This window comes from Meriones unguiculatus, chromosome 6 (genome assembly GCF_030254825.1).
Source record: "Meriones unguiculatus strain TT.TT164.6M chromosome 6, Bangor_MerUng_6.1, whole genome shotgun sequence".
Taxonomy (NCBI): Eukaryota; Metazoa; Chordata; class Mammalia; order Rodentia; family Muridae; genus Meriones; species Meriones unguiculatus.
This window is the reverse complement of record NC_083354.1, coordinates 40,659,348-40,680,960: the sequence shown is the minus strand read 5'-3', so window position 1 is coordinate 40,680,960 and position 21,613 is coordinate 40,659,348. Positions and strand designations below refer to the sequence as shown.

General features: G+C 44.3%; 1 protein-coding gene across 4 annotated transcripts in view; it reads left to right on the top strand.

The window, feature by feature from the left end:
- The first annotated feature begins 4,575 nt into the window (after positions 1-4,575).
- Trank1 (tetratricopeptide repeat and ankyrin repeat containing 1) overlaps positions 4,576-21,613 on the top strand; it is an 80,776-nt gene continuing 63,738 nt past the window's right edge. For all 4 annotated transcript variants that reach the window (XM_021654673.2, XM_021654675.2, XM_021654674.2 and 1 more), the window contains exons 1-3: positions 4,576-5,033; positions 19,134-19,257; positions 20,684-20,834. In XM_021654673.2, coding sequence (XP_021510348.1) covers positions 4,612-5,033; positions 19,134-19,257; positions 20,684-20,834 — 697 coding nt within the window. In that variant the 5' untranslated portion in view covers positions 4,576-4,611. The remainder of the gene's footprint in view (positions 5,034-19,133; positions 19,258-20,683; positions 20,835-21,613) is intronic.

The window sequence follows — 21,613 nt, the reverse complement described above, 5'->3', positions numbered from 1 at the left end:
TGGGGCACACAAGTGTGTGTTTGCACATGTGTGCTTGTGCACAGGTGTTTGCATGTGTGCACATGTGCATGAGAGTTTGCACAGTGTGCATGTCTGTGTGGAGGACAGGGGTGGATGTTTGGCATCTCCTGCTGCTCTGCTCTTTGTATACTGAAGACTCTGTCAGTGAATCTGGAGCTTATTGACTAAGCTACTCTAGGAAGCAAGCCTGCTCTAAGGACACTGTCCACACTGGCACTGGGATTACAGGCGGGCCACCACCTCTGCTCGGCACGTACGTGGATGCTGGGAATCTGCACTGCAGTAAGTGTGCACCCCATGCTGGGCTTCTGAAACACGGGTTCTGGGACTGAATCCAGACCTCATGCTTCCACAGCAAGAGCTCTATGGACAGAATGGTTTCCGCAGGCACAAAATATTTTCATTATGGAAACATTAAGAAAAGTATGGAGAAATGAACAGGGACGTCTCACGACCCTCAGCGGATGTCTGACACCGCAGGTACTGGCGAAACACACCTACGCACAGATTCAGTGTGTTTTCCATCTTAACGGCTGCACTTGCTTAGCACACACAGCGGCTGGAGCGCTGGTGGTTTGAGACGCGAAACAGCAATAGCCTGAAGTCTCTTTTCCTTCTTCACAACTGCAGCCACAGACAACTGTGCTGCCAATCTCAGCTTAGGCATCTCTCTCTCTTGTCTTAGGTGAAGGATTCATGTACCTTTTCATTTGAAGGGAACATTTTATGGCTTTGCGCTGACGTCTCGGAATGGCTGACATCCCGTCCCTTGTGCTCTGGGGCTATGATTATGGGTAATAAGGGCTACTTGAGCACAAGTGCTGAGGGCCTTGAGAGGAGGTCTGATAACCAGAAAGGATACTGAGTGCCGGAAGGACGGGTACTGAGCACAGTGTGAACAAAGAGATGAGTCATGCTCCGGGCTGGATGGAACAGGATGGTCCAAGATTTCATCACACTCAACGGGGCCCAATTTAAAACTTACGGAGTTTATCTCTGGGATTTTCCATTTACTATTTTCATGGTTGGTCATGGGTAACTGAAACAGTAAAGCTGAAGAGCAGCTAAGGAGAAGTTGGTCTACCAGACAGTGACATGCATAGCCCCCCGTTACTCAGCCTCCACACATACCTGCATTAGTTGACCTTGTTTCATCTATTCGGATTAACTGTTTTAAGTTTAAACACTTATCCATGGAGGAAGCACATGTGGAGAACAGAAGACAACATGAGTTGGTTTTCTCTCTGCTAGGTGGGATAGAGGCAGAATTCATGTTGTCTGGCTTGTCAGCAGGTGCCTTCACTTGCTGAGCCATCCCAAGTAGTTTAAACCAAACGCTCAACACAGTGTAACTACCATTTCATTGTTTTTAAGAAAAAGGCATATTTCTGACAGAAAAACTTCTTGAAAATATCATGAGAGGGGCTGGAGAGGTGGCTCAGTGTTTAGGAACAAGTGTACCAGGAGGCTTGCTATCACCTGTAACTTCAGTTCCGGGAGGATCTGATGCCTCCAGCTCCCCTGGGGACATGAGCATATACACAGACACAGACAGACACAAAAATAATAAAAATAAATCTTTAAAATTTTAGTTAGGATCACCATGATACTATTGTCATACAGAACCCGACTAACAATCGTTCCTTAATATGCAGAAAGAAGTCACCCCGTGTTCAGTCTCGTTGACTGTCTTAACCCTTAGGTTTACAATTAATTTGGAATCGGGTCTCAAGGTCAGTGGGAGGCAATTTGTTATGCATGCCACTTAACTCTTTTATACTCTATTAGTGTTTGTCCTCTCTTCTCCCTCTCTCCAGATTTGACTCCCTCCTTCCAGCCTGTGTTTACCAGGCATTGAACTCACATCATCAGCCTTGGCTGTAAGCACCTTCACCCACTGAGCCATCTCACTGGCCTCTTGATTTTTAACGTGAGAGAGAGAAATGAAAGTCATGGTTACTTTAAAAAATTTTTAATATTAATTACAGTTTATTCACTTTGTATCCCAGCTGTAGCCCCCTCCCTCATCCCCTCCCAATCCCACACTCCCTCCCTCATCTCCTCCCATGCCCCTCTCCAAGTCCACTGATAGGGGAGGTCCTTCTCCCCTTCCATCTGACCCTTGCTTATCAGGTCTCATCAGGACTGTGGTCTTCCTCTGTGGCCTGTCAAGGCTGCTCCCCAGTCAGGGGGAGGCGAGAAAGTCGTGGATTCTTATCCTTTTATGTTTCATAGACTCTCTCAGCAATCTGATAGACTCTTGATGAGCGTAATATTGCCCCATGTATAAAGTTAAATGAGGGGGTTACAGAGAAAATTACTGTTATAATCCTCAAAACATTAAAAAAATAATGTAGCCAGGCTTGATGGTGCATGCCTATAATCCCAGCACTAAGGAAGGCAGAGGCAGGCAGATCTCTGTGAATTCGAGGCTAGCCTGGTCTACAAAGCAAGTCCAGGAAAGCCAAGGCTACACAGAGAAACCCTGTCTCAAAAAACCAAAACCAAAACCAAATTTGTAACATTAACAATTGTATCCTTTTAGATTTCATTTGATTTTTGAAATGAAGTTTATTTAACCAGGCTGGTCTTAAACTTGTCAGCTCATGGGATCCTCAAGCCCCAGCCTCTCAGGAGCTTGTGTTTGTCAGCACTTTAAGCAACAGGCAGCTCTGTAACATGCTCTGGCATGCCACCCACTTTACTACAGTTTCGTTCATTTATCTCTGTAGTTTTTCACTGTTTGGAAATACTTTTAGAAACTTAAATATGTTTTCTCAGTTATGTAAAAGGCCTGCATGGATTCAAAGTTAAAACTATTTTAAATAAGGTGTTTGTAAAGAAGCCTTGCTTGCCTCTGTCCTTGCTACCCTACTGCTCTTTAAAAGTAGCCATGCATGGAAATGACCTTCATTCCTGAGTATAGCTTCGTAATTCCCCACCAATATCTGAATGGTAGGCTTAACCAAGAAGAGAAAATAATGAAAATGGAGAAGAAATAATCAACAAGTTGTCAGGAGCTTGACTACTAAGAATGAAAGAATTCACCCAATAGCCAGTGGAGTGGATAAATGGGCCCAATCTCTGCAAACTATTGTGCAACTTCCAAACACTGAAGAGAAAAAGAAATTTCCATAGGTTTTCAGAATAGAGGAAAAACAAACAATAAAAGAGGCTAGTAATAGAATCTTTCTAGCAGTTTCAATAATTCTTGGAGGTAGAAGTCATTGAAGTAAATGATTTCTGATCCTGAATTTTATACCCAGACAAACTAGAATGCCAAGGATGAAGTTTTGTTTTGTTTTTTTTTTTTCTTTTAAGCAGTCTTAGAATATTTACTGGATAGGGATAGCGCATAAAACTGGGAAGAAATACCCCAGCAAGTAGCAGTCAAACACATTTACAGACATGAACACAGCAATTAAATAAACACCAAAAGACAAAAGCAACTGCTTTAGGGGAGTTAGGTAGGAGGGTAGCAGGGATTGGCCTTTTTTTTTTTTTTGTAAATAATACCAATACTTCATTTTGACAAAAATTTAAAAAAAAATTGAAAAGCAAGATCTACTTATGTAACAATTTCGAAGAGTGTAACAACAGATATTAGAGGGGAAAGTGAGCCATGGAAATGAACGGAAAAGCACCGAGGCACACTTTGATCTCTTATTGTCTCTGTAATGCCTTGCCTTACTGTGATGTAGGACACCTGGTAGGCCTTTTGGAAGTAGTTGAACAACGGGGTGCGGGTGTACCAGAACAAGTTAGAGCAAGGAAGGATTCATAAAGTCTCTTTAAAATGAAAGGCCTAGAGCAGTCTCTGTTAACAGCAAGCTTCTCAATTTTTTTTGTTTTTGTTTTACTTTATGGATAATCGCTCGAAAGGCTTTAAAAATTGCAGTCTGAGATGTACCACATCACAATTAAATCAGAAGAAAACCCAAGCACCAGAAATGGGAAATTGCAGGAGGACAGTGCGTTTGAGTGAGCAATGTGCTTGGGACCTTGGATTCTAAGGCCAGCTATAGGCAACAGGGTGCCACCGAAAGAACTTTAAGGGGAAGTGGGGTCACACGTTTGGGGGCCTGAAGTGGGAGAAGACCAGAAGGAGCCTGCTGGTTAGGACTGATGAGGCCCCCTGACGTGTGCTGAGGGCTGAGGTGTCCCCCGGGCTCCTGTCTTCCGCCCCTCGACGAGCCCTGGGTGCTGGCCCAGGAGACCCGTGAGCCACCAGGAGGCGGCCGCGCCCTCTGATTGGGTCGGGGACCCCCCGATGGTGGGAACGCGACTCCTGTCCCCTCAGTCGCGAGGACCACCCGGCGTGGGTGGGGTGGGGGACGAGTGCGCGTCCCTGTCCCCGAGGGCTTCGGAGCGACGAAGCGCCCCCGGGACGGCAACCCGCCCGCGTGACAGGACCCCGACATGACGGAGGCGACGAGCGTCGCGCGGCCCCGGCCTTCGCTGCCCCGTCCGCTCCCGACCCCCGGGGACGGCGGCGCGCCGGGCGCGCGGTGAGTGCGACGTCGGCGCCTGAGGGGACGACGCGGGCGGCCCGAGGGGAGCGCGCCGCCGCGCGCCGAGCCAGCCGGAGCGATGGCTTCCAGGGCCGCGGGCCGCCGCCGGCCCCCGAGGAGACGCAGCTCGCGACGGGGCCCCGCACCGCGGGCCCGCGCTCCCGCCGCGAAGCTCGCCGGCCCGGAGGCCGGGCCTCCCCGCCGCGGGCCTCTCCCGCGCGCCGGCCCGGGCCGCGAGCCGCCCCTCGGGGCCAGGGCGGCCCCGGCCTCTCCCGCCGCGCGGCGGCGCGTGACGGCTCCCGGGCCCCCGCCGCCCCCGCCGCGTGGGAGCGCGGACCCGGCCTGCGCCGCGCCGCCCCCGCCGGCCCCGCACGAGCCACGGGAGGCGGCCTCCCGCCCCGGCCCGGGCCCGGAGCGCGGGGCCTCCGTGGCCCCCGCGCGCGTCCCCAGGCGGCGGCGGCGGCGGCGGCCCCGGGCCCTGTGGGACCCACGCGCGGCGAGGTGCGTAGCTGCTGTGGGGGGCGCCCGGGGCCCCGCGGCCTGGCTCGGGGACGGAGGAGGGAGGGCGTGCGCGGCGGTGACACGGCCCGGGGGCGGGAGGTGGGCGGCGCGGCCCAGCGGAGCGTCTTCGCTGCGGGGACGTCCCCGGGGCCCGCAGCCCGGCTCGAGGTGTGCGGGGCCGCGCGGGGAGGGCAGCGCGGGATCGGCGGGCGGCGCGGGGCCGAGCCCGGACGGGGAGGCCTCTGTCTTCCCTCGTCCCCCCGCCGCGGCCCACCCTCCGCGGGGCGCCGTGCGCAGAGGTGTGGGCTCAGCATGCCGCTTGGCCGGGCCCTGCCCTGCCCTGCCCATCCTCGGCCCGGTCCGCACTCTCGCCCTCGGGGGCTGTGCGCACTTGTAACCCGCCGGTGGCGGACGCGCTCTCTGCTCCCTGCCCAGGGGGGCGTTTCCCAGAGGCAAGCGAGCTGCGGTGCTGCAGCCTAGGGACGGTTCTTAGGGAGATGCGCAGCTTGGGGTGGGGGTGGGGGTGGGGGGGGTGGGTGAGGAGAAAAATTTAAAAAGAGGGAAGATGGGGTCGTGAAATCTGCAGGCTGCGCTGGCTTCAGCTCAACTGTCCTAATCCCTGCTTCTTTAGCTGGAGAGGATGATAAGCTGGGACCCGGAGGCCCTGTGTCCCTCACACCAGTATTTATCTCCAGCTGCCCAGTGTTCGGTGTTTCCCCGTGCCAGACATCTTTTTGATTTTGAGGAAAGGCTATTACCCTGTTGGCACAGTTTTTTGTTGAACAACCAGTTTTGGTGCTTTCTAGAAAGCACCTTGTATAGGGATCAGAAATATGTTTTAACTGTTTTTCTACCAGGTCTGTTTTGTAGGATTGCAGGGGGAATTCTTTTGTGTGTGTGTGTGTGTGTGTGTGTGCGTGTGTGTCTCTTTAAAGACAGTTAAGAAAATCTGTACAAAATAATGAGTTTCATGATGACATGAATATTACTGTGCCTTGCCTCTCCTTGCTTGTCTCTGCTCCGCTCAAATTGTCCCCCGTGTTTCACATCATTCATATATATATAGAAATCGGATTCTACAAATGAGAAAATAATTTTATTATTTCAGTATTTCATGAAATTTCTTTTAGTGTACACAGTGGGCTTTAGAGTTTTTCATACAAATACGTCATTGTGTTTTGCTCATATTCAGCCCCCACCAGTTACCTCCCACTCACCAAAATAGTCCCCCTCTGCCTTCATGCAGTGTGTGTGTTTTAAATTTATACTGTACACGAGAGAGAGAACACGATTTGCTTTTCTGAGTCTGGCTAATTTTGTTTTACTTGATCCCAAGTCCTATTCATTTTCATGCAAAATGATGTAGTTTGATTCTTTATGGATGAGTAAAACTCAATTGTGCATATATACCACATTTTCCTTATCCGCATCTCTTGAGGAGTGTCGAGGCTGTGATATTCTCGATGAGTGTCTGTATCTTGGATACTGCAGCAATACATATGAATGTGCAGTTGTCCCTGTGTTTCGCTGACTTCTGTTCCTTCAGGTAGATGCCATTGAGGATCTTTAATCTTGTGACTGATTTCTTCAATGGTTGCACCCCCCCAGCTACATGGACACCACTAACCCCAACCACAGCATTATCAGTTTTTGTTGTCAAGGCTGATTTTCCTCACCTAGTGAAATGGACTATCAGTGTAGTTTAAATTTGCGTTTTCCTGATGGTTAAGAATGTTGAATGCATTCAACACATTTATTGACCATTTGCATTTCTCCTTTTGAGGACAGCATCCAGTTCATTTGCCCATTTGTTGATTGGCTGGTGTGTGTGTGTGCGTGCGTGAGTGCGTGTGTGTGTGTGTGTGTGTGTGTGTGTGTGTGTGTGTGTTTCAATTTTGGAGTTCTGGGAGCTAGAGAGATGATTCAGTGGTTAACAGCACTTCCTGCTCTCGCAGAGGACCTGCGTTGGGTTCCCTGACCAACACGGTCGCTCACAATGTCTCTAACTCCAGTTCTGGCCTTCTGACGCCCTCTGCTGGCCTCTCTGGGCACACATGCACTTCAATTCATATATGTAGACAAAACACTCAAACGTACTATAAAAATAATTAAGTCTTTAATTTTGGAGTTCTTCACTAGATATTTCTAGTATTAATTAATATTAATTATTATTATTTCTAGATATTAATTCTTTATCATAATGTATATTTGATGAAGATTTTCTCCCATTCCGTAGGTGTCTTTTCACTGCTGATTATTTCCTTTGCTTGCTGTGTAGATGCATTTCAATTTTATGTAATCCTATTTGCCAATCAGTGCAATTATTTCCTCAGTTTTTGGAGCCCTTTTCAGAAAGTCCTTGCCTTTCAGAGTGGCAAGGCTTACATTAACCTGTTAGTGATCTATACATATCTTTTTTTTTTTTTTTTGTACAGGGTGAGAGGAGATCTAGTTGCCTGGGTCTCCATGGGAATATACAGTGTCCTCAGCCCCACTTGTGGAACTTTGGTGCCAATGTATGTTTGCCAGGAAGTAGGTGGCTACACCTGTACGCTGATTTATGAGTCCCTATTGTACTCAGCTGTTTCCAGTATCATGTTAGTGTAGTGAGGGCGCCTTAATATGAGTATTGCGATGACACATCTTTCTTCGTTCTGCCAGTGATTGGTCTGGCTATTCGTGGTCTTTTGTACTTCATATAAGTGTTTGAATTTTTCCTACTTCTCTGAAGTATGTTGAGACTTTGGCTAGAACTGCATTGAACCTGTAGATTGCTTTCAGTAACGTAGCAATACTCACTCTTATGCTGATCTGTGGTCATGGGAAGTCTTCCATCTTCTAGTATTTTCTTCAGTGTTTCAAAGTTTTCATTATAAAGGTCTTTTTACCTCCTTGGTTAGGTATTTCATTTTTTAGTTTTGAAGCATTGTGAATGCTCCCCCCCAAAAAACAACCCTGTTTTTTTCTTTGCAAGTTTACTCTTGTCATGTAGAAAAGCTACTGACTCTGTACGTTGATTTTATGTACTACTTTGTTGAGAGTATTTATCAGGTAAGAGTTTTCTGGTAGAAATTTTCAAGTAAGTGATGTTGCTTACCAATAGGGATTTTATAATTCTTCCTTTCCCATTTGTCACCTTTTCTTTTTGTTTTCTTACTACTCTAGTTAAGATTTTTTTTTTACTTTCTTTTTTTTTATTTTTTATTTTTTTATCTGTTACATTTTATTAACTCTGTATCCCAGCCGTGTCCCGATCCCTCATTCCCTCCCAGTCCCTCCCTCCCTCCCTCATCTCCACCGTGCCCCTTTCCAAGTCCACTGATAGGGGGGACCTCCTCCCCATTCATCTGATCCTGTTTTATCAGGTATCTTCAGGACTGGCTGCAAAGCCCTCCTCTGTGGCCTAACAGGACTGCTCCTCCCTTCGGGGGTGGGGAGACCAAAGAGCCAGTCATTGAGTTCCTGTTAGAAATAGTCCCTGTTCCCCTCACTTTGGGAAACCAATTGGTTACTGAGCTACCACAGGCTACATCTGAGTGGAGGTTCTAGGTTATATCCATACATGGTCCTTGGTTGAATGTCAGTCTCAGAAAAGACCCTGTGCCCAGATATATTTGGTCCTTGTGGAGCTCCTATCCTTTCCCCATCAGACTAACTCCCCTTCTTTCTTATGATTCCCTGTACTCTGCCAAAGGTTTGGTCATGAGTCTTTGCTTTGAAAACACTGCTAGTTAGAGTCTTTCAGATGCGCTCAGTAGACTCCTGTCATACATTCAATGCACATCCCATCTGTCTTTCTAAATGAGGATTGATCATCTTACCCCATTCTAGTTAAGATTTTAAACACTATGTTGAATGAGAGCTGAGAGGATGGATGACCTTTTCTCATTCCCAATTTTAGAGAAATTGTTCTCAACTTCCCCCCCATTTTAATGTTAATTATATGCTCTGTCTATTCTTATTTCTTAGAGCCTTTTTATATAAATGGACGTTGAGCTTTATCTAAAGTGTTTTATGCATTGTTGAGGCAATCGTATGATTTCTGGTGTTAAGTTTATCTGCTGTATTACACTTACTGGCTTGTGTATGTTGAACCATCCTTGCATTTCTAGGATAAAATCAACTTGGTCATTTTCTTAATGTGCTGGTTCAGTTTGCAAACATTTTATTGAGAAAATACGAATTTATGTTTGTCAGGGAAATTGGTGCATAGTTTTCTTTGTATTTTTATTTAGTTTTGGAATCAGTATTACTAGCTTTATAGAATGAGTTTGGGATTGTTCCTTCCTTTTCCATTTTATGGAGCAGTTTGAGGAGCATTGGTATATTAGATCCCCCTCCCCCCACTTTTGGTTTTTTGAAACATAGTTTTTCTGTGTAGCACTGTCCTAGAACTAGTGCTGTAGACTAGGCTGGCCTCAGACTCACAGAGACCCACCTGCCTCTGTATTCTGAGTGATGGGATTGAAGGCCACCGCTACCCAGCTTGTATATTAGCCCTGTAAAGATTTGGGAAAATTCAGAAGTAAATCTGTTCATTCTTGGATTCTTCTTTTTTTGTAAGACTCTTTATTACTGTTTGAATCTCAGTGATCACTATGGATCTTTTACAATTGCTTATATCCTCTTCATGTTATCTTGGTAAGTCATCTGTCTGTCCCCAGGAGTTTATCCATTTTGTCTAGATTTTCAAGTCTTTTGGAGTTGAAATTTTTAAAGCATTCTCTAATGATCCTGAGGATTTCTCTATCCACTATAGTATATGTCTTTCATCTCTAATTTTATTAATTTGAGTTTGTCTATTTTGTGTTTGTTAGTATTTGTCTTATGAGATTGAAAGGCCCAGTACTTGGCTGGGGGCTTAACTTATTCATTATATTGTCTTGCCATCTTCATGCTGTGCCTTCTTTACCTCTTAGACTGATTTTGGCTTGTATTCTACTTTATCCTATATAAGAATATCCACACAGCTTGTTTGTGACTTCTGCTTACTTAGTATATTAAGTGTGCCGTGAGTTCTTGGACATCGTGGTCATATCTACATATTTTTTCTCCTCTTATTGTCTGGATTACTTAGTCCTTGTCTTCCTTCCCTGATATTCTTCCATATTCTTATTTTAGTCTATTGGCAACTCTTTCTACTTAAAACAAAACTTGACTGAAATTTTATTTCTAGAATTTCCTTTTTTAAAGCTTTATTTTTTGTTATTTTAATTTTATGTGTATGAGCATTTTGTCTGCATGTATATATGTGCATTATATATGTGCCTGGTGCCCACGGAGGTCATCAGATCCCCTTGAACTGGAATTACAGATGGTTGTGAGCAGCCATGTAGATGCTGGGAATAGAACTTGGGCCCTTTGCAAGAACAGCAAGCGCTTTTAACCACTGAACCATTACCAGCTCCACATTTTTAACATTTCTTTTCTTTTTTTTTTTTCCTCAAAATCTCAGTTTCATTGCTGATTGGTTCAACTCTTGAGTCTAAGCATCTTTTGTAGGTCTTTAAATTCTCCAGAAGAGATAGAGATGGGGTGAGTGTATGTGATATGCCCTTACAGAACTGGATTTCGCTCCCACAGGCCTATGGGATTCTAAGTCCTTACACACACACACACACACACACAAAACAAACAAACAAACAAACAAAAATCAAAGCAAAAAAACCCAAAACCAACAACAACAACAACAACAACAAAACCACGGCCTACTGCACAGAGCTATATTCCCAATATGCCCGCTTAGATGAGCCAAAAATGAAATAAAGAGCTTCAGTGTAGTCATTTTCTTTTTACAATGACACAATGTATATTTTATTTTTCAAAAAGCTGGTCATAATTCACTAAGAAGACCACAGTCATTTCATGATGAAGGCGTTACCAGGTAATTACGGGTCCATATGGGATTAGGCACCTGTTCTTTTAACTTCCCAAACCACAACAAACAGGCCCTGCCTCTGTGGCATGCTTAAGCTCCTCTTTGCTGGTTGGTTCTCTTTTCTGTGGTTGCTATCAAAGATCCATTTCTGTGGTCTGTGCCCTTTTGTTATTTTACCTTTGCTTCTCAGGGTGAAATTCCTCTTAGCTGTGAAAATAGAGCCTGCAGGTGTTCTATTTGAGGGCAGTAGAGAGGGTGTGAGGACACTTAAGAACTGAAGTGGAGGTCGAAGGTTGGTTTCTGGCACTGGTTATTATTTTTTTTCTCTTTTCCCAATATGGATTTGCTAATTCTGAAATGTGCATAGGAATGTAATTTTTAATACAATGCTTTATTATGTATAATGAGCTACATAATATATAACATTTACTTTACAGTTGATGTGTGTATATGCACTTTTACAGTCTATATATTTAAATTAATTTTTTTACTGGCCATTGTTTTTAGTGACTGTGAGGAACAAGATACCCTTTGCTTTTCCAGATGGGGAAGTGGAGCTGAAAAGTCAGTGCTTTAGCCTCAGACTACTTTTCCAATGGGTTTCCTTAAGAGAGCATAATGTTATAAGAAACCTTTATACGCAAGAATGGTGGAAACACACATACAGAGACACAGACAGACACACAGACAGACAGACACATACGTGCACACACACTTAGAAAAGTTAAAACTTTTAAGTTACAACCAGAGATCAGTAGTGGAGGCAAAGCTGGGAAAACTCTGAGTATAAAAAGATCACTGAGCAAGACAAATAAATACTTCGGTAATTGAGAAATGTCATTATGCTGAAATCAAGAATGTTGTTCTTTTTATGGTAACAGCACTGGCTATTTTGTTTTTCTTATCTTAAAGCCTGTAAAACAAATATGGCCTTGTTTTCTTCTTTTGGTAAAATCTGGAAGAGTAAAAAACCTTTACCCGTTATACCCTGGGCTCAGTTTGCTTGAATTAGCTCCATCCTTTGCTGCTTAAATAAACTCCATGAACAGGGTGAGCTGGTGGGATGGTGTGTCCTTTGTGCTCAAAGCAAACCTGAGTTTAGCAGTATCAGCTTTTGAAGGTCAAGTACCATTTATGTAGAATCCTGATTTGCTCAGCACTGGGTCTTCTTGTCCTTGAGGGCAGCACTTGACTGGACAGGATTTCTAGCTTGAAAGACAAGGAGAGTAGTTGGGAGGAAACAAGAACAAGGATGCACAACATAGCAAACACAGCATTTCCTGGCCGTCTTGATTCACTGTGATAAGCGTGTTCAGCAGTTTGTGTCTAACCAGGGTGAGCTCCTCCTTCATGTTCTGGGGTGCTTCTGGGGCCCTCTTTTTTTGTAAGTGGCCTGTGCAACTCGCCATATAAGCAAAAACTAGGAATTAAATCTTTATAGGTTTTGTCTTTGTTGTTCATTTTGTGAGGGTATGTGTGTGGTACATACTTGACATAGCACAGGAAGAAAGGTCAGAGGATAACTTGCTGGAGTTGGTTCTTTCTTTCCACCTTATGGGTGGGTCTCAGGGATCAAACTCAGGTGTCAGGCTTGGTGGCAAGTGTCTTTAGCCACTGACCCCATCTCTCTGACTCCAGGATTTCTAGCTTGAAAAACAAGGAGGATAGTTGGGAGGAAACAAGAATAAGGATGCACACACAGCCAACACAGCATTACCGGTAATGCCATCTGTAAAATGCCCTTCATCTGGAAAGCCATTGTCTGAGAACACAATGAATTACCATTCCAAGGTCTTGTCTCCCCGCACATCTTTAGCAGCGGATTATCTGAGGGACAGGAAGCAAGAGCTTCCATTACTGTAGGGTTAGTCTTACCCCTCTGACCAGGTCTTTGGCCATGTTTCTGAGATTTTGTTTTCTTATTCTCCTCTCTGTGTAGCAGGGGGAGGTTTTGCATGGGTGACATCTAGATCGAAAGCTGATTCAGAATAAACCATTAGCAGTGTGTGTACTGGGCTACAAGTGGGTTCTTTTCCACAGAATGCAGTGCAAACATGGAATTATAATAGACTGTAGTGAGCCTGTCACTTTGGTCACCCTTGGACCAATTCCTTCTCTGTCCATCGACACCCACCCTTCCTGGGACGGCACACACTTTGCTAATTTTTAGACACCCATTTAAGCCTGAGCACACTGACAGGTAATAAGTGTGGCCACTGGGCTTTCTCTCCAATCATTCCTTTTTACTTGTTTTAAACTTATGTTTGCTTTTTTTTTGTTTTGAATCAGTTCTGATCCTCAGAGATATCTGATGGCTCAGGTTTGAGCTAAGGGTATACACCGATAAGCTTTGCTAATGGGAACAGAACATAAGCCATGCTGGGCAGACCTGTGAGGATAGATCAATGGAGATGGGAGCAAGCACTCAGACTGTAGCCCCTCAGTTCTCCTAGGAAGAAAAACGGGAAGTCAGTTTTGAGCTGTATCTGGATAGAGGAAGAGAAATTCAAGCAGGTAGGAGAAGAGGCATCAGTAATGAGAGGGGGAAGATTCTAGATTAAAGGACCAGCTGTTTTTTTTTTTTAAAGTATTGGTCAACATCAGGGTTTATACTATAAGCATAAATAGTAATAGTTTATCCTATGCCAGCCTGTGTGTAAACTATGGGCTCTGGAAATCAGCAAGGTGTGAACATAGCTTGTAACCTGGCCCATGTCTAATTTTCTTGTTTGTCTTGCAATAGGGGCAGATACACACTTTTCTGTTTCATTGGGTTGGTTTTTGTAGGATTTGCATTTAACTTTGAAATTCATTATGTTTTTCTAGTCACTGCTACTCTTTGTATATATACCTTGTCTTTCCAAGCGATCGTGAGGACAGATTTTGGATTCAGACTTGAGCTTGTGCTTTTCAAGTAGGATTCCAACCCATGTAAGCCTGTTTCCTGATCTGTCAAATTGGAATAACTGTATATCTCCTTTATTGACTTTTTCCAGTTATATTCTGCAGAAAATGGCTGAGAAGGGTTTAGCATGGCGCTGTCAGGAGTCTGCAGCATATTCTTCCTGTTGACGTGCAGCTGCTTTGGATTACTCTGATGAAGGTAGTGAGCAGGAAAAAAAAATGCCAGTCGGGCACATTCAGAGGCTCTGTGGAAATTGGAGTTCAGGCATCATTCATTGCACCTTTTCTGTGACTCAGTAGGTGTACTTAGGAAGGGGGTGCGTCCACTTCCTAAAGCAGCAGTAACAGGCTGCCACAACTGAGGGGCTAAACCAAAGAGCGGTCTCTCACACTTCAGGGGCGTTCTCCCCGTGTGGGCCTTTCATGGAGACCGTTGCTTCGATTAGTTTCTTTTTTCTTTTTTCTTTTCTTCTTCCTCTCCCTTTTCATCCTCTTCCTCTTCCTCTTCTTCCAGACAGGGCTTCTCTGTGTAGTCCTGGCTGTCTTGCAACTTACTCTGTAGTCCAGGCTGGCCTCAAACTCAAAAGATCCACCTGCCTCTGCCTCCTGAGTACTGGGATCAAAGGCATGCAGTGCCACCACCATTTGGCTTTAGTTTCATTATTTTATTTTTAACTATGTATATGTGTGTGTGTGTCTCTGTGTAGCTATGTGTGCATTAGTCCAGTGCCTGTGGAAATCAGAAGAGTGTGGGGTGCCAGATCTCCTGGAGCTAGAGTTCCCAATCTGTGTGCTCAGAAATGAACTCAGGTCCTCTGGAAGAGCAGTATGAACCCTGGAACAGTATATCCAGCCCCATTTGGTTATTTCTTAAATGTTTTTATGAGGGGATACACGCGCGCGCGCACACACACACACACTCACCTTCTTAACCTCTCTCACTTGTTCTCCTGATTGCTCTACAGATTGCTCTCCAATTTGCTTTATTCACTCTAATGGCATACTTTGCCAGGTTTTACGCCGTATATAGACTCACCTCTTATTTTAGAATATCTTAGTATTGTTCTGCTCCTAAGATGTACCACACTTTACATAAATTTCTCTGTGGAACTTTTGCATTTGAATGGCTTTTGCTCTCACAGAGAATCATACAGTGAATAAAGCATATTTGAAGAACAAATTCCCAACAACTGAAAGCTGTGTTCAAGTTTGGAAATTAAATGTTTTGTGACAGATGTTTATCTGGCTACAGTGTAGGTGAGAGGGACTGCCATACTTTTGCCACACTCTTCATAAAATGGTTATGAAGATAAGTCTCCTTCCTCTAACATGTTTCCAGTAAGGTTAAGTGATTTTGCTTCTGATGCTTCCTTCTAGATCTTAAAAATATTCTAGTTAATTAATTAGTTAATTCTGTGCTGTGTGTATGTGTGTGCACAAGTGCATATAGGTGCCCATGTGCTTGTGTCTGTGGAGGCCAGAGTCATCCCTGGGTGTCTTTAATCACTGCCTCATTGAGCCTGGGACTCGCTGCTGAGCTGGACTTTCTAGTTCGTGACCTCCAACGTCCCAGGGCTAGGACTACAGCACTGTGCTTCTCTGCCAGCTTTTTTCTGGAAGTGTCAGGAATATGAACTTAACTTGTCATGCTTGTGTTGTAAGCACTCTGTTGACCAAGCCAGAATTTATGTACATATAAACAAATGCATCTCCCTATTTGTATTCAACATTTGTCTGCTTATTATTTATTATTATTTATTTTATCAGGAAAGGGAGCATAATACAGTATTCTGTACCTGTTTTCTTCAAGTATAATTTGAAAATGATACTCTATCAGCACATAGAGATCGTGTAAAGTATTTTTTCTTTTTTTAAAAAATAATTTATTTTATGTATATGAGTGTTCTATCTGCATGTACATTTTTAGATGGTTGTGAGCCACCATGTAGTTGCTGGGAATTGAACTCAGGACCTCTGGAAGAACAGACAGTGCTCTTTACCGTTGAGCTATCTCTCCAGCCCAGAAAGTATTTTTGTAAAAACTGTTGCATAGGTGTACACTTAAAGAAGCTAATCAAGAAGGAGGACCCTGGGTAAGATGCTCAATCTTCATTCAGAAAGGCAAATGCTTTTATTTTATGTGCATTAGTGTGAAGGTGTCAGAGCCCTTGAAATCAGCATTTCATACAGTTGTGAGCTGCCATGTGGGTGCCAGGAATTGAACACAGGTTCTTTAGAAGAACAGACAGTGCTCTTAACCACTGAGAGTGCAGGGAATCATATGAAAGAAGGGGAAGTTAGTATGACCTGGAGAGGACAGGAGCTCCACAAAGACCAAATATATCTGGGCACAGGGGTCTTTTATGAGTTTCTATCTCCAACCAACCAAGGACCATGTATGGATATAACCTAGAATCCCTGCTTGCATGTAGCCCATGGTAGTTCAGTATCCAAGTGGGTTCCCTAGTAAGGGAAACAGGGACTATTTCTGACATGAACTCAATGGTTGGCTCTTTGACACCCTCCCCTCCCCCCCCAGGGAGGAGAAGCCTTGCTAGGCCACAGAGGAGGACATGGCAGCCAGTCCTGAGGATACCTGATAAGCTAAGGTTAGATGGAAGGGGAGGAGGACCTCCCCTATCAGTGGATTTGGAAAGGGGAAGAGAGGAAATGAGGGAGGGAGGGTGGGATTGAGAGGGAATGAGGGCTCCTGCTACAGCTGGGATACAAAGTTAATAAACTGTAACTAATATTAAAAAAATAAAAATTTAATTAAAAACAAAACAGAAAGGCAAACGGAAGAGGGAGAAAACAGGGAACAGGTCGGGAGCCTATCACAGAGGGCCTCTGAAAGACTCTATCCAGCAGGGTATCAAAACATATGCTGAGACTCATAGCCAAACTTTGGGCAGAGTACAGTGAATCTTATGGAAGAAGGGGGAGACAGAAAGACCTGGAGGGGACAGGAGCTCCACAAGGAGAGCAACAGAACCAAAAAATCTGGGCACAGGGGTCTTTTGTGAGACTGATACTCCAAACAAGGACCATGCATGGAGATAACCTAGAACCCCTGCACAGATGTAGCCCATGGCAGCTCAGTGTCCAAGTGGGCTCCTTAGTAATGGGAACAGGGACTGTCTTGGACATGAACTCATGGGCTGTCTCTTTGATCACCTCCCTCTGAGGGGGAGCAGCCTTAGCAGTCCACAGAGGAAGACAGAGAAGCCAGTCCTGATGAGACCTGATAGACTAGGTCAGATGGAAGGGGAGGAGGACCTCGCCCATCAGTGGACTGGGGGAGGGGCATAGGAAAAGTAAGGACTGATAGGTGAGTGATGTTTATTTTATTTTTTTCTATAAGTCAGTCTTGGAAACTCAGGGTGTTTGTGGATATTTCATAAAGATTGTCTTTAAAAAGCTCCTATAGGGCTGGGCATAGTGGTGCACCACTTTAATTCCAGCACTCAGGAGGCAGAGGCAGGTGGATCTTTGTGAGTTCAAGGCCAGCCTGGTCTGCAGAGTGAGTGCAGGACAGCCAGGGCTACACAGAGAAACCCTGTCTCAAAAAAATCAAAACACAACAACAAAAAACTCTTACAGGAATTACATGTGTATTTTTTTTTTTTTTACTAAATTCAGTATTTTATTATTCTAGTTTTTATTTCTTTCAAAATCTGTTTCCTCAGGTGGGACAGATACAAGTTATTTTGGTCCTGTGTTAATTTCAGCTTGTAAACACCAAGTCTTACAGCAGTGTCAAGTTAATTAACCTCCCTAGGAGTCTTGCTTCTCCTTTTCTCACATAGTGAGCTGTTCCATTAGTAAACTCCAAATTTTAATGAAAAAATGTATTTTGAAGTATTGCTTAGTCAAGGGACAAGAGTGAGTCAGTCTGAGGTGAGTCAAGTTCTAATCTGAGTGTCAGGGGAAATATAAAATCTAAAAACTGACTGTATTGAAAATTCTGCACAGAAACAAGCCAAGTCCAGAAAAAACCAGTAAAATGTTAGGCTTTTTCCCCATCCTCTTTCAAGCAAGCAAGCAAGCAAGCAAGCAAGCAAGGAAGCAAACAAACAAATGCCCATATTGTATCATGAAATCATGTCAGAACATTTTCTTTATTTTTCTTTGCAGTGTCAACAGTGGTTTTATTGGGTTTCATTTTTGTTTTGCCAGTCGTTGCTCATCTTTAAAGGGAATTAGGCAGAAAAGAAACTTAGTAGTTTGGGGAAGCTCTGGACTAGCAAACACATCTCTAGGTACAGAAAGAGCATGCTCTAGGAGATGTTTGTTCAGCACAACCTTTGACCTCCACACACACACTTTATATCAAACTCTGGTCCCGGGAGTTGTTCCAAGAGATCTTACCCCATGCTCACAGGTGTTACGTGTTCTATAGTAGGGCATGGTCAGAAAAAAGAATCATGATGTTCCAGATGGCAGCATGATGGTTCAGAGAGTTGAGAAATATCCAGCCATGTATGTTTTTTCATACATTGGTTGCATAGGGATTGGAGACTACATTTCCCACTGAGCAAACAATATTTTGATGTTGTACCTGGGCAACAGTTCTGTCCAGAACTGCACTCCCCAGTAGGACTTTTTGCTATGATGGAGACAGTTTGTTTTTTTCAAAGAGTAGCCGCTAGCCATCTAGCAATGGAGCATATAAGATGTGCTTAGAGTGACTGGAGAATGGGAGTTTTGTGCTGGAGAGACTACCCAGACATTAAGAGTGCTTGCTGCTCTGGCAGAGGACCTGGGTTGGATTCCCAGCGCCCACATAGCAGCTCACACCTGTAATTCCATTTCCAGGGAATCCAGCACACTCATCACATATAAAAAAATGGGTGCTTTGATTGTATGTTATCTAATTTGAATTAAATTGTCAGTATCCTTTCTCTGATATGGCCTGTCCTGGGTAGGTCATGCTACATCTGTACCCTTTATAAGGTCTTGGCAGAGAGGCCTTTCCATCCCCACCTTTATGGCATCATCATTTTACATTTTCTGCAATGTTCTCTACAAATAAAAACATTTGTATTGATCGGTGTAGGGAATGGAATTAAGATGTTGAAAGCATTTGTCATTGAAAGTGTGAGCAGAATATTTCGGAACAGGAAAACACAGGTTTGTACATTGTGAATGCTTCGGTCTTTGTAGGGGATTAAAAAGACAGATCATATCATGCATATCAGATATCTCCTACTAAAACTCTCTGCCTGGTGACAGCAGCCAGCTGTAGAGTGGTGGCCTTTGAGGACTGTGCCTTTGCAGAGAGATGGATTTACCGATTGCTGGCTTGTTCTTGCTCACAGGACCCCTCGGGAATTTGCTTTGCTGCTGTGCAACAAATCCAATGCATTTTACAGCCTTGGGAAGTGGAACGAAGCTTTTCTTGCTGCCAAAGAGTGTCTCCAGTGGGACCCAACCTATGTGAAGGTACAGTAGGAGTGGTGGCTTCCCTCTTCTTTTGTCCTCTTAATTTGCTTGTTTATTTATTTTTTTGGTCTTTGTTTGTTTGTTTTGTTTTCTTGTCAAAGTGGATATTCTAGAAATGCTTCTCCTTGAATGCACTTGCTTTTGAAGACAGAGGTCCATGGGCTGGGGGAGCCTTACCTCCAGAGGAGTTCAGAGATGGCGAGTGTTGAAACATGCTGCCTGGGGAGAGTAGAGCCTGACTCCCTGGTAGTTGGAGCTCAGTGAGAGGCTGGAGGAGCTCATTTAGACAGAGATAGACAAAGATTTTTGATTTGCAGGAGGTCTTTGCTATCAGCAAGCTTAATTTTAGCAAAGCTTTATTTCAGATGGCAGTTCAGTAGAAATCAAACTCTTTGAGGAAAGTATGGAAGTTCCAGGGGCCAGTAAGGCTGTTAACAAAGCTCAGTAAATGGTGTGTGTATGTCTGTATTTCTTTCTTTCCCTTTTTCCTTCCCCCTTCCTTTCTTCCCTTCTTTTTCATATTATTTTTTTGTTAATTAATTTGTTTATTCAGTTTACATCTCGGTTCTTAGGTCCCTCCCTCCTCTCCTCCCAGTCCCACCCTCCTGCATCCTCCTATTCTGAGGAATAGGGAAACTCTGCCCCATCCACACACTCCAACAGGAGGACTGAGTTCATCTTCTTTCCCTGTGGCTTGATAGGGCAGTCCCATTGTGGGGAAGTGATCGGAAAGCAGGCAACATAGTCCAGGTCAGAGATATGCCCTGTTCCCCTCACTAGTGGCCCCCATGAAGCTGTCCATCGGCTGCATATATGTAGAATCTAGGTCCAGTTCATGCAAGGTCCTTGGTTGGTGCGTCAGACTCCATAGGCCCCTCTGGGCCCTCGTTAGTTGGCTTTGTTGGTCTTCTTGTGGAGCTCTTGTCACCTCTAGGTACACTTATTCACCCCCACTCCACTTTTCTTCCCTCAGTTTGGAATCCTCAGTATGCACCTGCCTGTAACTTCAGCATTAGTTGGAGAGAGAGCTAGGTGAATCTTGAGGCCTGGCTGGCCAGCTGGTCAGTCTTGCTGAAGTGGTTCAGTGAGAAATCTTATCTAAAAAAAGTAAGGTGGAGAGCAATAGGGGAAGATACCTGACATTGACTTCTGGCTTCCATACAGGTCTCTCTTTCTCCCAAAATCTCTCTCTCTCTCTCTCTCTCTCTCTCTCTCTCTCTCTCTCTCACACACACACACACACACACACACACATACACACACAGAGGGAGAGGAAGGGAGGAGATGAGAGGAGAGTTGAGTTTCTTTGCACACAGTGAAACTTCTGGAGTTGGACTTTCCACATTGCAGTCTTGCTTTTCTTTTCAGCAGGTTAGAGGTCATGGGAACATCATAGCTTTTTTTTTTTTTTTTTTTCCTTTCCCAGGGATACTACCGAGCTGGTTACTCCTTGCTGCACTTGCTCCAGCCTTATGAAGCTGCTCGTATGTTTTTTGAGGGTCTACGACTTTTGCAGAGAAGCCCAGACCAAGTGCAGATTCCTGATTTTCTTGTTGGGATCTTCACAACAATGAGCAGTAAGTCAAACTGGAGAAAAGTATTTTAAGTTTCTGTTACTCTGAATGCCTCATGGGAAAATGACTCCAGAGTGTTCCTTTGGGGCTAATGTATTCAGTTGGAATGAAACTAGTTTTACCAGAAGGCATTTTGGAAGCTTCAGTGTCTTGTGCCTTTGTAAAAACAGTCAAGTCCTGTCACACTCATGACTTAAAGCTTTGAAGTCATGTTTTATACTCTGTAAGTTTCCTTTGCTGCTGGTTAGAGAATTCCTGCATATACTGTTTGTCCTAGATGATTTTGTTCTTCCTGTGACTTTCAAGTATTTTTTTCTCTAATCTACTAAAAGTTATTTATATTTTTAGAAATATTATTCTTAGTGTATGTTTCCTCTCTTAAGTTTTCAGACTATGTCACGAGCCTTTATGCACTGTGCCATCCCACTGACCCCTTAGTTGCTACGAACATAACCTAGAGGGCTACTGGAGGGTCCTGTGACAGCTGACAGGGTGTGTTTGGCATCCTAGCCGAAAACTTCTTTCCCAGGGATCAGACTTTGCTCATCCCAGGAGGGCTCACAGGGACCTTATATATTACATCTCTTGCCAGAAATGGTGCCTTGAGAGTCTACTGCCCTGGCAGTAATCTTGCTTTCAGATACTGTGTCTGTTAGATTTAAATTGCACTGACTTAACATGTGCTACTCATGTATGTTGTTCCAGGGATGGCAGGGTCTACTTTAAGACATACTTCTATTTTAGAGGTCTTAGAATATAAAAACTGACACACTAGAATCACT